Source organism: Neoarius graeffei, chromosome 7 (genome assembly GCF_027579695.1).
Source record: "Neoarius graeffei isolate fNeoGra1 chromosome 7, fNeoGra1.pri, whole genome shotgun sequence".
Taxonomy (NCBI): Eukaryota; Metazoa; Chordata; class Actinopteri; order Siluriformes; family Ariidae; genus Neoarius; species Neoarius graeffei.
In genome coordinates this window covers 24,595,980-24,612,631 of record NC_083575.1, presented here as the reverse complement: position 1 = coordinate 24,612,631, position 16,652 = coordinate 24,595,980, and the positions used below count along the sequence as shown (strand labels likewise).

The window sequence follows — 16,652 nt, the reverse complement described above, 5'->3', positions numbered from 1 at the left end:
CCACTACTTTTCATGATGCATTGTGGGCAGTGTTGGGCACGTTACTTTCAAAAAGTAATTAGTTATAGTTACTAGTTACTTTTCCCAAAAAGTAACTGAGTTAGTAACGGAGTTACTTTGTCATAAAAGTAACTAATTACCAGAGAAAGTAATTATTCCGTTACATTTTGTTCCCCCTCAAAAAAAAAAATCAAATTCAATTAGTGTAATCATAATAAAAGTGAATGTTAAATGTGTTTAATGACTGAAATGGACACTTAACAGAACCAATTAGTAATGTTATCTACACTATATTAATATTTTTGTGGGACAATGTGAGATAAGACATCTATCAAATGTAATATATTTCTGTAGTTATTAAAATTGTTACTAATTACTGGCCACTGACGAGGACAAACGCTTTGTTCCTCGACATAATGTGCATTGCACGTAAACACACTTGCCTTTTATTTAAAGTAATGAAAAGTAATGGCTGTATTTCCAGTGTGAAAGCGCAGTGCTGGGCTGACCGCTCGCCATCGCTGGGTCTTCCGATTGAAAGAGCGCGCAGTAGTGCAGTAGGCGTGGCCTACCTACGTATGTTGTCCAAATCTACTCTGATTGGCTTACTGTGCCGTTTCTCGTGTCTCCCCGCCCCACACGAAAGCAGAGTAAAGCAAGGCTGAACGAGCAGCGTGCCAGATGAGAACAGCTTTAATAAAGTAACGCATAGTATTTTATTGTAAGTAACGGGAACGGCGTTATAACGATGTAAAAAGTAATTAGTTAGATTACTCGTTACTAAAAAAAAGTAACGCCGTTAGTAACGCCGTTTATTTCTAACGCCGTTATTCCCATCACTGATTGTGGGATACTTTGAGCGCACTATACAGGGTGTAATAATTCTCACTACACATTCAGACAGCACTACAAAATGGCGAACTCACTATATAGTCCACTATATAGTGAGTAGTGAGTGATTTCGGACACAGGGTCAGAGTCTGGTGATGTGTATTGGATTTGGATGTAAATACCCTTAAGTAAAAGCTGAAAGCCTGCATATGTTCATTAGTTAGTTTCAACTCTGATATACTGTGGTTGGCCACTAAAATAAAAATCACTTTGTTGATGTCCAAATATTTATGTGCCTGACTGTATGTGGACAAAATTAACAAAATTATTTGGTAAAATTCAGACAGAACCCAATGCCATTCATGTTACTATGAGATACATGACTTGATGCTTTTATAGAGGACGGCATTTAGCACGTTCTCTGTTTGATTCAAAACTTGGTAGATGCAAACATTTCTAAAAAAGCCTCACTTCCTAAAAGTTGTAGTATAATTCAACCAGAGTTCATTGCTCACTATAGAAACATGTCCTTGCAGGAGTTGTCACTGTTTACAGTATCAGTTGTAGTGAACCCAGAGTGCACTCTTTGTACATAGTGCATTCTGTACAAAGCTTAAAAGCAAGGCCAAAGATGCACAGAGCATGTTTAACTTTAGCCTATAGAGAATTAGGAAACTTGAAGGCTTTCTTTCTTTCGTCTTTAACCTATTTGTCTCCATCATTTTAATGGGTCTTATACTATACCAACATGGCATTCAGTGTAAAGTTTCATAGTTAGGATACAAAATAAAAAAAGTGCATGCGTGTGGGGGTGTTAAAGCTGTGTGTGTGTGTGGGGGGGGGTTAAGAACAGGGAGAGTACAAATCAGCGCAACTAATTCACGTGTACATTTTTTCACACGTCAGTTTGATACACTTGTGATTTGGGTACATGGTCTGAAATTGTAGTTGACCTCAAATCCATCCATTATCTGTTGCCGCTTATCATGTTCTACAGGGTCACAGGCAAGCTGGAACCTATCCCAGCTGACTTTGGGTGAGAGGTGGGGTACACCCTGGACAAGTCGCCAGGTTATCGCAGGACTGACACAGAGACAAACAAAAAGAAAATAAAGGTTCGCAACACTGTTATATGCTCCCATTTTTATTTTTAATAGCACGACGTTTCAGATGCTCAGTCCTTCATCAAGTGCAACAAAGAACAGGTGTAGAGGGTGTGGTATAAATACCTAAGAAAGGGAAGGGGGTGTGGTGTCTCATCTCATCTCATTATCTCTAGCCGCTTTATCCTTCTACAGGGTCGCAGGCAAGCTGGAGCCTATCCCAGCTGACTACGGGCGAAAGGCGGGGTACACCCTGGACAAGTCGCCAGGTCATCACAGGGCTGACACATAGACACAGACAACCATTCACACTCACACCTACGGTCAATTTAGAGTCACCAGTTAACCTAACCTGCATGGCTTTGGACTGTGGGGGAAACCGGAGCACCCGGAGGAAACCCACGCGGACACAGGGAGAACATGCAAACTCCACACAGAAAGGCCCTCGCCGGCCCCGGGGCTCAAACCCAGGACCTTCTTGCTGTGAGGTGACAGCGCTAACCACTACAGGGGTGTCGTGTGTCATACAAAAAAAAAAGGGATATATACAGAGTGGGCACCAAAGGGCACCTTTCCCAAAACATCATTTACAATCAACTAGAATAAATATATGCAATATTTACAATCAGTTACTTCAGAGGTCATAAAACTATCTCTTCATCAGTCAGTCTTCAACAGATCTTCATCAGCTTCATGGCCTGAACATTGGAAAACAATTAAATACCATAAAAACCCACTACCCTTCCAGATTGTCTATATCATGAAAAAAATTATTAAGAATACAATAACACAATCATACACTTGTTCAGTACAGTTGGTAGTCATAAGGAAACACAAGATGGAAAGTCCAACAAACTAAGATATACAAGTGAAAAGACATCAATATTAAACCACATCTCAAGAAGTTAACCTACAAAAACGGTTTAATGTCAAACTCCTCATTTAAGCCTGCTGGAGACATAGTGTTAAGTGTATATACAGTGGTGCTTGAAAGTTTGTGAAGCCTTTAGAATTTTCTATATTTCTGCATAAATATAACCTAAAACAATATCAGATTTTCACACGAGTCCTAAAAGTAGATAAAGAGAACCCAGTGAAATAAATGAGACAAAAATATTATACTTGGTCATTTATTTATTGAGGAAAATGATCCAATATTACATATCTGTGAGTGACAAAAGTATGTGAACCTTTGCTTTCAGTATCTGGTGTGACTCCCTTGTGCAGCAATAACTGCAACTAAACATTTCCGGTAACTGTTGATCAGTCCTGCACACCGGCTTGGAGGAATTTTAGCCTATTCCTCTGTACAGAACAGCTTCAACTCTGGGATGTTGGTGGGTTTCCTCACATAAACTGCTCACTTCATGTCCTTCCATAACATTTTAATTGGATTAAGGTCAGGACTTTGACTTGGTCATTCCAAAACATTAACTTTATTCTTCTTTAACCATTCTTTGGTAGAATGACTTGTGTGCTTAGGGTCGTTGTCTTGCTGCATGACCCACCTTCTCTTGAGATTCAGTTCATGGACAGATGTCCTGACATTTTCCTTTAAAATTCACTGGTATAATTCAGAATTCATTGTTCCATTAATGATGGCAAGCCGTCCTGGCCCAGATGCAGCAAAACAGGCCCAATCCATGATATTACCACCACCATGTTTCACAGATGGGATAAGGTTCTTATACTGGAATGCAGTGTTTTCCTTTCTCCAAACATAACGCTTCTCATTTAAACCAAAAATTTTTATTTTGGTCTCATCCGTCCGCAAAACATTTTTCCAATAGTCTTCTGGTTTGTCCACGTGATCTTTAGCAAACTGCAGATGAGCAGCAATGTTCTTTTTGGAGAGCAGTGGCTTTCTCCTTGCAACCCTGCCATGCACACCATTGTTGTTCGGTGTTCTCCTGATGGTGGACTCATGAATATTAACATTATCCAATGTGAGAGAGGCCTTCAGTTGCTTAGAAGTTACTATGGGGTCCTTTGTGACTTCGCTAACTATTACATGCCTTGTTTTTGGAGTGATCTTTGTTGGTCGACCACTCCTGGGGAGGGTAACCTTGAACTTCCTTGAACTTCCTCCTTGAACTTCCTTGAGCCTTGAACTTCCTCAATTTGTACACAATCTGTCTGACTGTGGATTGGTGGAGTCCAAACTCTTTAGAGATGGTTTTGTAACCTTTTCCAGCCTGATGAGCATCAACAACGCTTTTTCTGAGGTTCTCAGAAATCTCCATTGTTCGTGCCATGAAACACTTCCACAAACGTGTTGTGAAGATCAGACTTTGATAGATCCCTGTTCTTTAAATAAAACAGGGTGCCCACTCACACCTGATTGTCATCCCATTGATTGAAAACACCTGACTCGAATTTCACCTTCAAATTAACTGCTAATTCTAGAGGTTCACATACTTTTGCCAGTCACAGATATGTAATATTGGATCATTTTCCTCAATAAATAAATGACCAAGTATAATATTTTTGTCTCATTTGTTTAACTGGGTTCTCTTTATCTACTTTTAGGACTTGTGTGAAAATCTGATGATGTTTTAGGTCATATTTATGCAGAAATATAGAAAATTCTAAAGGGTTCACAAACTTTCAAGCACCACTGTATGTAGTAAGTCTCATGTTGCAGTAAAAGACGTTTATGGTTACCTCCTCTACGGGGCTTGTTTACTTTCTCAATACCTATGTATTGAAAAAAGCACAAATTGTGGCCGTCCTTTTTAAAGTGCACCGCCACAGGGTTGCGCTCATCACCGCACCTGATGTTACTTTTGTGCTCACACATTCTGACACGCAGCGATCTAGAAGTACACTCTACATAAGCAAGGCCACAAGGGCATCTTATGAGATATACGACAAAAGAGGTGTTACATGTTATGACTCCACGTATTTTTAGTGTTTTACCATTGTGTGGGTGTTTATATGTTGTGCACTTGGCTGTATAGCCACATTGGACACAATTAGCGTATAGAGTGCTCCGAGATGATGCTAAAAATAGTAACCATGCGATCTGCGCGGCCATCTTGGAAGTCACTCGCTCCAGAGCGCGGATAGAGTACACATCATAGAGTAAACATTCACCGATTCGTTTCCGCGTTAGAGGGCTTAGAAGCTTTGGTTTTTTAAGAATTTAGACATCTGAAGTGATGGAGCACTACTGTGAAAATTTGGATAAGCAGGCACGGGAGCGTTATGCTGAGTAGGTACGTTTCATTGGGAATGTAGATCCATACACTGTTAGTGAGAAGGAATGGAAAGCTGACCCCAGCTTGTTGCCGCATAATTATCAATTATTTTAGTCAGTGAATAAAATGTAGGCCTAGTATGTAACTTGTACTAACAGCATGTGTACATAAACATTACTAGGCCTAGATCTTAAATGCCATTTGATGCAACAATGCACTGCAGTAGACATAAGCTACCTAATGTGACAAATATATCCATTAATCATTGCTGAAAGTACATAGAAAAGATAATAGTTTGTATTACATTTATTTTAGTAACTATGAAATTCAAGACAATTTAACCTACCTGTCACAAAGTGATCAGAACAAATCCGGAAACAGTCAAGTTGTCCTAAATTTGATCGGTTAATGGCAGCCAGCCACTGTCGTCTCCTCCGCTCGCTTTTCTCCTGTGCTGCAATTCCCTGGTTTGTCACGACTTTAGGGAGTCTGTGGAAGCTTTTGCCACCCTTTTCCCCCCGACTACTACAGCCAACAATGACACACATATTCGGCATTTTGCTTCGCTGAGCAACAACAATGCACTGACACAGCGACGTTTGACTTCCAATATGGCCGCTGCCGGGTTCGCGCTGATCTCGAAGCACTCTATTTGTAGTTCCCTTCTGGAATATCCAAGAAGGTGCGCAGTCTTTCTGGTGCGGTAGTATATGATTTAACCAACTGATCACGTAGAATCGGAGCTCGTTTGTAAACTAACTTTGGAGACTCCTTATAAATTAACTGAAGTGCAGGGTCGGAGCTAATAACATGCCAGTGTTTTTTCAAAATATTTTGTAACTCAAAACCTATAGGTGAATACGTGGTAAAACAGAGAGGAGGAGAACTTGGAGGGGGTTTGGTTTTGGGCCGTAGTGCCTCAATCTGGGTAGTCATATTGAAACGCTCCCTCGCCGCCGTTATCCACTCCTCTCTGTATCTACATTCCACAAACCTGTTCGTTAAATCAAAAACCTGTTCATCGTATCTGTCATTAGAACTGCATATCCTTCTAGCTCTATGGAACTGACTTATTGGAAGGCTCCTAATGAGATGTGTGGGGTGATAACTGTCACCACGGAGCAGAGTGTTTCTGTCAGTGGGCTTACGGTATAGATCAATGTGTACAGTCTCACCATCAACGGTAACCAAGACGTCTAAAAAACTAATGCTACGACTATTAAATTCGAAAGTAAATTTCAAATGTTCACTGGCAGCATTAAGATATGCATAAAAATCAGTCAGTGTAGCCTCATTACCAGTCCATATCATAAACAAATCATCTATAAAACGTTGATAAAATAAGATATGTTCAGAGACAGAGACAAACCTGTCTCTGAAACTGTTTGTTCTGAAAAATAAGATATGTTAAGAGACAAACAACCATTCACACCTACGGTCAATTTAGAGCCTCCAAATAACCTAACCCACATGTCCTTGGACTGTGGGAGAAACCAGAGCACCCGGAGGAAACCCAGACACAGGGAGAACGTGCAAACTCCACACAGAAAGGCCCTCGCCGACCGCTGGGCTCGAACCTAGAATCTTCTTGCTGTGAGGCAACAGTGCTAACCACTACACCACTGTGCTGTCCTGACCATGAATCACTTCCTCTTATTTCATCCTGTCATCATCTCATTTCATCCCGTCTTCCTCTTATCCTGTCATCCTCATGTCTCATTCTGTCATCATCTCATCTTATCCTGTTCAAAAGTGCTATGGTTGGTTTCTGTGCATGTTCTCCATGTGTTCTCATGTGGATTTCCTCCAGGTTCTCCGGTGTCCTCCTACTGTCCAGAAACACGCAAGCAGGTGCATTGGCTAAATTAAATTGCCTGTAGGTGTGAATGGTGTGAATTAGTCCTGGGTATGACTTTAAACTGCAACTGGTGGTGAGTCTCAGGTCTGGGAGGATTTGAGTATTGGGGAAAGTGGAGTTACCCCTTAATCACCATTGCGCCCAGGTCCGCTCTGACCCAGAGTGGTAGCACTTGCCTGGGTTCCAGCTATAGGTTAAAAAGTACATCACCAATAAGGCGCTCGCAAGAGGGTTCTTTTTGGTGCAATGTGGCAGATGAACCCAACAGGGTCAATGGCACACCACCAGATAGCATGCAGAAGAGCCAGTCACATGGCCAATGGATGGCATCACTCGGCAAGTCAGTTGTCACTGCGGGGCAACTTCCATACCTGTCAGGTCTGTGGCACTTTTGTGCACCACTTAGCATCAGGTCTAGAGAGACAACACGATGGGGGCATGACATTGTTTGTCTTACCTTACTGTGTAAAGTGCTTCGCTAGGAGAGGAAAATAGTATACGAGAGCTCACAAGGCCAGGCATTCTGTGGTGGCTCGGCCGGGCCATTAGTGCCGCCGCTGCAGGTGACTCTGTCGTTCTGGTGCAGGCCTCGTGGTCCATCTGCGTTTCTGTGCATCCTAATGAAGTTAGTGATGGACAGCCGATGATGATGTATGAACGAGTTTGTGTTTGTGTGTGTGTGCACGCATGCTGCTCTGCAATGAAGTATGCCATTTTCTATATCACTTATCCATTGCGGGTCATGGGTGAGCTAGAGCCAGTCCCAGCTGACACTGCGCGAGAGGCGAGGTACAACCTGGACAGATCGCCAGTCTATCATAGCGGTTATTGTTTATACAAAGCTACTGAAAAAAGGACAGATTCAGCAGCATACAAAATGTGGGGGCATACAGGGTATACAGGTTAATCAGGGTTAGTATACATGAGAGTTTTTTTCTTTGTTGTTTGTTTTTTGTAAAGGCTTTACCCCGTTTAAAACAAAACAAAACAAAAAACAAACAACAAAGAAAAAAACTCTCATATATACTAACCCTGATTAACCTGTATACCCTGTATGCCCCCACATTTTGTATGCTGCTGAATCTGCCCTTTTTTCAGTAGCTTTGTATAAACAATAACCGCTAAATGTAATGCAATGTTATGTAAGGTGATCGCCGAGGCATTCTCATTGTGAAAAGTAAGTCACATGTACATGGACTGGCATTTAATGTTGTATTTCTCATCTCATCTCATTATCTCTAGCCACTTTATCCTTCTACAGGGTCGCAGGCAAGCTGGAGCCTATCCCAGCTAGCTGACTACGGGCGAAAGGCGGGGTACACCCTGGACAAGTCGCCAGGTCATCACAGGGCTGACACATAGACACAGACAACCATTCACACTCACATTCACACCTACGGTCAATTTAGAGTCACCATTTAACCTAACCTGCATGTCTTTGGACTGTGGGGGAAACCGGAGCACCCGGAGGAAACCCACGCGGACACGGGGAGAACATGCAAACTCCGCACAGAGGGGCCCTCGCCGGCTCCGGGGCTCGAACCCAGGACCTTCTTGCTGTGAGGCGACAGCGCTAACCACTACACCACCGTGCCGCCCCCTTAATGTTGTATTTGTTCCTTTCTATTTGTTTTTTGTCTGTTCATATTGTTTTTGGGGGAGTAAAGTCAGTTTAAAAATGCCGTTAAATGCATAGGCCTATAGGCCAAGTTTAATGACCTTGAGGTTATCAGAGGTCATATGTCCTTTTACAAATGAAAAATGAATTCAGCACCCAAACATTTAACAAACAAGGCCATTTGCTAATCATTTTAGTACATTTCATTCCTTAGAAAGCTGAGAAACTGGGTTCAGCTGAGACGTTTACAGGCCCAAAGTTCAATGACCTCTAGAGGTCAACAGAGGTCAGATAGAGCTCGGCTTATTGCAGATTTGAATTCGGCACACCCAAATTGACAAAATAAGACTGTTTGCCAATGCCTTTAACTCCTTAAATAAGCACTTTTTTGAATTTTGGTACCAGTCTATAACCAGTAGGTGGCGCTAAAGTAACACAGATTTTTAATCTTGCGGTAACAAAAAGGAGCACTGACTGCAATGTGGGGTACAATAACTTATTATATCGTTGATATTAGAAGATGTAAACGGTCATATGTCATTTACAGGCGGATACACAGAGAATATGTCCACTCATATAAAATGCGTTCATATTTGATGCAAATCATGGGTTGTCCCAATCACACATCGCTGCTTATTCGAGTAAACTAGTTAGTGTACTAGAAGACATGACTTCATAGCAGGTGTAGTGCACTTGTGTAGGCAGTCAGGCGCTATTGAGGATTCAGATACTGAGGTGCCCGGATGTAGTCTCTGCAGCAAGAAAGGGAGGAAAAAAAAAACCCCACACCGGCAGCAAATATCTTTTTCTCGCTGCTGAGGCAAAACAAAGACGAATATTTGTCCGGACAAGAAGAGATTTTTCGGGTTTATTTTCTGCAAATATTTGTTGTGGAATTTTGTCTCCAGAGCAACAAAATGGTGAGAAATTGTGCGGCTAATTAACACGACAGAATGTATTAGCGCGAGCTAAAGAAGCTCCGAGCACAGCAACTCAATAAAATGGCTAATTAGCTTAGCCGCTGCGGTTGCTAGTTTGGTGTAAAATGGAAATAATAGTGACTCGACTCGAGCAAAAACAAACCTGCAGGGTTAATAGATAAACTGGAAGGTTTTATATGGTGCACTTTTGTGGCCTGGATAACAACAGCAGCTCTGTTAGTGTGAGTGGTTTTTCTGAGGTATTTAACGGTTGGTTTTAAACACTGAGTGGAGTTTAACTGACACTGATTGATTTACTGAGGTGTAAGTGATAAGATGACATCAAAACATATACATGTCTATTAAAGGAAGACTCCGCTCTGAATCACATGAAGTATGATTAGATGGAAAATATTTATAGTGTTAAGTTGGTGCTGTGTTGTTGTTGTTATGATATTATTCTTGTGAGAAGTGAGGGGTTGTGTGCCCTAATGACGCCACAAGGGGCATTGTGACGTCACATGTACAGTAACGAATAATAGGAAGCAAAAAATTTCAGCTAAGTTTCACTCTTTTTAGGTGGTGTTTACATTAGACCGTATCGTTGTCGTTGCGGATGCACTGTCCGTGCACATTAAAACGCCGGGAAACGACTCCACAGGCGGAACAGTTTGAATCCGCCAGGGCCCACATATTCAACCCAGTATGTATCTGATCCGGTGCTGTGTAAACATTGAGGAACGAGGATACGCAGTGCTGAGCTCTAGCTGACGTCGTCATTGGACAACGTCACTGTGACATCCACCTTCCTGATTCGCTGGCGTTGGTCATGCCACGTTGGTCATGTGAATGAGCAATACAGGAAGTGTGTTGAGGAAGTCATTAAGTGAATGAGCAATACAGGAAGTGTGTTGGTTACCGTAGCACTAAATAGTCTTGTTGTAATCGCAAAAAACGGCCGTTCTGTGAGGTGAAGAGTGTACCGAACACTGTTAGATCCTTCTAGCATAAACACGAAGGCCATACATGGTGTAAAAAAGGCGTCATTGTAGTACCAGTACCGCTGATAACAGACTGGCATACTTCATTTTTTACAACGACATCCTTCCACTTGCAAGTGGTGAGTGACTTGCGCATGCCCGATATGCACTGGGATCATGTGACGTGCCGTCTAATTAATCATGTGATTAGCGTATCCGTGTATTGGCGTTGCCGTGTGCACGGGGAACGGTTTTGTTGCGGGCACAGAAATTTTGTGTGTGTACGCGAATCGTTTTAAAAACGTTAATCTGATGATCCGCTGATTCGAAATAATGTAAACAGGGCCCTAGTCTCTTTTTTTTCTTTCTCACCATTTTCCGGCAATGTTCAAAGTCATCTGTGTGTTATCTATAGATAGTTTTCACATGACGTCACAGAGTCGGGGATTCCCTGGTGGCGGCCATCTTGGTGGGCCAGCTTACCATACGGGTCACCGAGCACACATTGTAGCGCGCGAGTTACATTCATTTATATATTATTTACATTTATAGTTACATTACTACTATTTAAAGCTAGCAATGGTGCAGACTTGTATTCACAGCTGTCGTAATAGGTCAAATGATGAAGTCAAGCGGAGCTTTTATGGAATTCCCACTGTACGGGAGCACAAAGGCGAGCAAACAAAGAAACTCAGCATACAAAGGAGAAATCTATGGCTTGCGAGAATCAACCGCAAGGATTTTCAGCCTTCCAAACACAGCAGAGTCTGCTCCGATCATTTTATAAGTGGTAAGTTGTTTAAATAAGCAATCAATTGTGTTTGTTTGTTTTTGGAAACCAAAACATCGTGTAAACAATCTCTAGAGAATGCCTAACTGGAACTGCTGAGTATACGTTTGCATTGTAATGTACACTAATATCGCTCACGCAAGGGTCATTTTTGAAAAACATTTGTCTTAAATCAACTCGATATTATACACACACATTTTATATGCAGTGTTGAGAGCTCTAAAATTCCAATGTTTACATACCTTGGCTGTAATTAGGACACGACTGTCACTGGTTTTTATATGGCGGACTTCACGGACCCAGCCACAGACAAAATAATTGTCTGACTCCAGCGACTTGTATGCTTTGAGGTCGTCAAGTGTGTAGGCGCTTTTAGTATTTACGAAATAGTTCACAATATCAGGGTACGATATGGATGGCAGCCCTGCATAGTCACTGGAAAATGCTTCTTTGTCCGCTTCGTAGGGGTCAGTTCCCCCAATCAAGGCCAGTTTGGCTGCATACCGTTGTCGTGAGATGTCGTCCAATGTATCCATATACTTCCGTTTGCTTGATTTTGCCGACATTGTTCTTTATTTTAGAAAACTGACTATATAACTTAATAAATTCGTCCGAGACAATGTGGCTGGTAGTGGCGATGGTCCGTTTTGTTTGCCCACCAAGATGACGCCCGGGATGCCGTGATAGTTTTCACTGACATCGCTGACGTCACGGCATTCCGGGGAACACCCTCCAGCCGCCATCTTGTGGGGCTAATAAAACGGACCATCGCTATTACCGGCTACGTTATCTCAGACGAATTTATAAAGTTATATAGTCAGTTTTCTAAAATAAAGATCAATGTCGGCAAAATCAAGCAAACGGAAGTATATGGATACATTGGACGACATCTCACGACAACGGTATGCAGCCAAACTGGCCTTGATTGGGGGAATTGACCCCTACGAAGTGGACAAAGAAGCATTTTCCAGTGACTATGCAGGGCTGCCATCCATATCGTACCCTGATATTGTGAACTATTTCGTGAATAGTAAAAGTGCCTACACACTTGACGACCTCAAAGCATACAAGTCGCTGGAGTCATACAATTATTTTGTCTGTGGCTGGGTCCGTGAAGTCCACCATATAAAAACAAGTGACAGTCGTGTCCTAATTACAGCCAAGGTATGTAAACATTGGAATTTTAGAGCTCTCAACACTGCATATAAATGTGTGTGTATAATATCGAGTTGATTTAAGACAAATTTTACATCCATTAGTGGTATTACAGTACCATGTCAGTTCCAGTTAGGCATCCTCCAGAGATTGTTTACACCATGTTTTGGTTTCCAAAAACAATCTTAAACACAATTGATTGTTTATTTAAACAACTTACCACTTATAAAATGATCGGAGCAGACTTTTGCTGTGTTTGGAAGGCTGATAATCCTTGCGGTTGATTCTTGCAAGCCATAGATTTCTCCTTTGTATGCTGAGTTTCTTTGTTTGCTCGCCTTCGTGCTCCCGTACAGTGGGAATTCCATAAAAGCTCCGCTTGACTTCATCATCTGACCTATTACGACAGCCGTGAATACAACAGGTGTGCACCATTGCTAGCTTTAAATAGCCTGCTCGGGTTCTTTTGAAGACTTTGTACTCGCGCGTTACAATGTGTGCTCAGTGACCTGTACGGTAAGCTTGACCCGCAAGATGGCCGCCACTAGGGAATCCCCGACTCTGTGACGTCATGTGAAAACTATCTATACCGCTTATCCTAAGGATCGTGGGTGAGCTGGAGCCAATCCCACACTGTAAACCCTGATAAGTTGAGTTTACTCAAACAGTGTTTGGAAACTGGTTGCCTTGAAATTTATAGTACATTAAACTTCAGATGTCTTGTAAATGTAAATTGCTTTACCATGCAGCATGAACTAACCATTTTAAGTTTTTTGTACTTAAAAGCCTGATAAGTCGTATTTACTCAAACAGTGTTGGGAAACTGGTTGCCTTGAAATTTATAGTACATTAAACTGAAATATGTTTATTTGATTGAACTTAATATTTAAACTTTCCTAGAATTAATCTTTAGTGATTATACTTTACATTTTAACTTAACAAGAATTAATTTACCTGTTAAAGCAATAAAACAAATGACAGTGTATAAAGTTTTTCCATTGCATTTGTATTTTATTAACAAGTGCACAATAAACATTGAAACATGAAACGTTTTTTCTTTAACCAGATATGTGCTAACATTAATACGTAGCCCCTTAACATTCCCCGTACTGCCAGCGGGACGCTGTATACTTACATTATCCGAAAAGTTTTCAAAAAAAAAGTGTCCAAATCCAGAGAGCTCTCCACAGTGACAAAAGCAACTTAGCCAACAGATGAAAATGACGTGAAATTGGTAAAATACCACCTGTAACTGTAAAACACGCGATTTCCACTGCTCTTAAAGTTAAAACAAACATTCCCACCGACAGTCAGGATCCAAAATACTAAGTTCAGAGAAGAAACGTTGGCTGAAGCTCACTCAATTTTACCAAACCTCACGTAACTGCTGCTGATCTGTGAAAGTTAAAATGGCGGCTTCACAACTCTGCGCAGATTAAAAAAGAGGTGTGGTCATGACTAAAACTTAGAATTTTAAGGCCATTCAACTTAAACTTATTAACACTTTTGACTATGTGTACAAATTAGTAGAATATACTTAATATTTTTTAGTAATGCAATCAAACTTAAATTTTTACGTACATTGTAATTAAAACATTTAATTAAATACAAAGTCCGGGTTTACAGTGCAGCCGACTTCAGGCGAGAGGTGGGGTACACCTTAGACGGTAAGCCAATCTATTGCAGAGCTAACACAGAGATGGGTACGGAAGCCGAGAGAGGCCCTTCATATAATCCTTTTTTTTATTCACCTTGTTATCCCGAGATAACGACATAATTAATTCAGGATCTCAAGAAAACAACACAACTAATTTGAGATCTCGAGAAAACAAAACAATTATTCCGTGATTTTGAGAAAACAACAATTGTTTCATGATCTCGAGTAAACAGCTGAGAAATGGTTCATTCAGGTGCGCCAAGAGACTTGTGATATGCTGACTTTGGGGCTATTTCTCATTCTGTATAGACGCAACTTTGGTCATTAGAATGTCTGGAATAATCGATCACCTAATAAGGCAATATTTTGATCAGGGGTTGACACAGGGAGAGATTGCATTAAGTCTTTTAATAAGGGATAATTTCAAAATTTCTGCGGAGGTGCCGCGGACTAGACTGGCCCGGCTTCGTCTCTACCGATGGAGATACAGTGATCCAGCTGAGATCATGAAATAATTTTGTTTTCTCGAGATCACGGAATAATTGTTTTGTTTTCTCGAGATCTCGAATTAGTTGTGGTGTTTTCTCGAGATCCTGAATTAATTATGTCATTATATCGGGATAACAAGGTGAATAAAAAAAGATTATATGAAGGGCCTTTCGCGGCTTCCGTAGATAGGCCTAGAAATTCATATATTTTTTTCACCAGCCAGCCGGACTAGTTACCTTCCAAAGTAACTAGCCAAAATTTGCTCATGTATGAATTTTACTTCTGTCAAAAATAACACAAAAGAGAGTAGTTACCATTGTTCATGACTAACGTGCATTTATTTCAAGACCCGAGTATTTTGATACTGTTGTTAAATACATAAATGAGAACAACACAGAGCACCATAATATAATATCAACAAATAATAAATACATTGGAAAACTTGGCAACTTGGTGTACGAGTATTGAAAACAAATATACTTAATATCATGACTATAGCACCCAAAATATGTCCAACATGCTTTCTGTATTTAACCATTTATGAGAGAGAAAGCATTAGGAGCTTCATATTGACTAGGAATCAACTTGACAAAAATTAATTATTCCATAAAAATCGTATCGCAGCCAAGGCCTACCCTGCTCCCACGTTTGCTTATAAGTCCTTTTGTCATTTCTTCTTCTTGTACGCTTTATCGGCGGCCTTTTTCTCCTCTTCAGACCGAGGTCGCTTTGTGGTTTCTGTACACCTTTCAGAAAATTCCACATCGCAACGTAGCTTTGGCAGATGTCGATGTAAACAACAACAAAAACACGTGTTTAAATGGGTGATAATGTGGCCACATCTACTGAATTTGATAACATGATTACCGCGATATTCAACGAGATGTGTTATATGCATGCGCAGTAGTGAAAAAACTGACAGCCTGACTCGTACATGATATGATTCGGAATTCTTCAGTCTTTTCCGTCCTGCCGATAAACACATCGATTAACACAGACCCGGCACACGTTTAATATGTGGCGGCTTTAGTTGACGGTGTGTCTGAATCTTCGCTTCATAAATATATTTTTTTTATTTTCAACTAGCCAGCCGGGCTGGCTGGTGACAGGAATTACCCACCAAATGACAAATTAAGTCGCCTCGGGCGACCGGACCACCACGAATTTCAAGCCATGCTATATACATACACACATTATATGTTATTTACCAGCTGGGAGGTCCGTATTGTGAAATGCTGTGACTGAGGTCTTGAAAGTATGTATTTAAGGTCGAGGTCATGGTATTTCACCGTACGGACCGACCTTAATCTGGTAAATAATATATTTATTTTTTCTTTACCAAATTCTAACAGAAAGCGATAGGGCTGTGCGATTATATCGAATATACTTTATATATCTCCGAACATTCTGTGTGAGATACATAAAATTATTATACCGTAACTATCGAGTATTTTATGGTCATCTGCTGACTTGCGTTTGTTTAAAACCTTTTCCGGTGGTTTTCTCCCTGTCCCTCAGGCAGTAACGTGAGAGGCTGCCTAAGGGTAAAAAAAAAACAATAACGTCACACACTCGCCAACCAATCCCGGGCGACATCTAGGTGCTGAAAGGAACTTGCGGGAAGATTTTCTAGTTTTGGTTTACAGCGCTGACTCAGTTCGTGCAATCGCTGGTGTTGCATAGGCTACCGTGTAAGCTCTGTCAATTTCAGAGACAAATTAAAAATGGAAGCGGATGAATTGGTTCCTAAAAGAACTGGTAAGGGGTCAGTCATCTGGCTTTTTTTTTTTTTTTGGATATCGTGAGGAGGACATGATTATTGATTTGAGCTCTGAGCACTCTGTATTGTTTTGCCCCTTTGTTGCAATTTTCAAGATTGTTTTTGCAGTTTGTGCTACATCTTTGTTGAATAAAAATAGTCTTATTTCAACTCAATTGTGATTAATCACTAACATGAAAATTTAAAATGTGTTGTTGAAAACCACCTGTAAAGTTAACCAAGAATGTTATTTAATCTGCAGGGATTGTAGTGAAAACAGTAAAGAGTAAAA

At 40.9% G+C, this 16,652-nt stretch overlaps 1 protein-coding gene across 1 annotated transcript in view; it reads left to right on the top strand.

The window, feature by feature from the left end:
• The first annotated feature begins 9,344 nt into the window (after positions 1–9,344).
• The window catches only part of ppp3r1a (protein phosphatase 3, regulatory subunit B, alpha a), an 81,321-nt gene continuing 74,013 nt past the window's right edge, over positions 9,345–16,652 (top strand). The window contains exon 1 of the mRNA XM_060925440.1: positions 9,345–9,530. Within this exon, the coding sequence (XP_060781423.1) occupies positions 9,528–9,530 (3 nt within the window). The 5' untranslated portion in view covers positions 9,345–9,527. The remainder of the gene's footprint in view (positions 9,531–16,652) is intronic.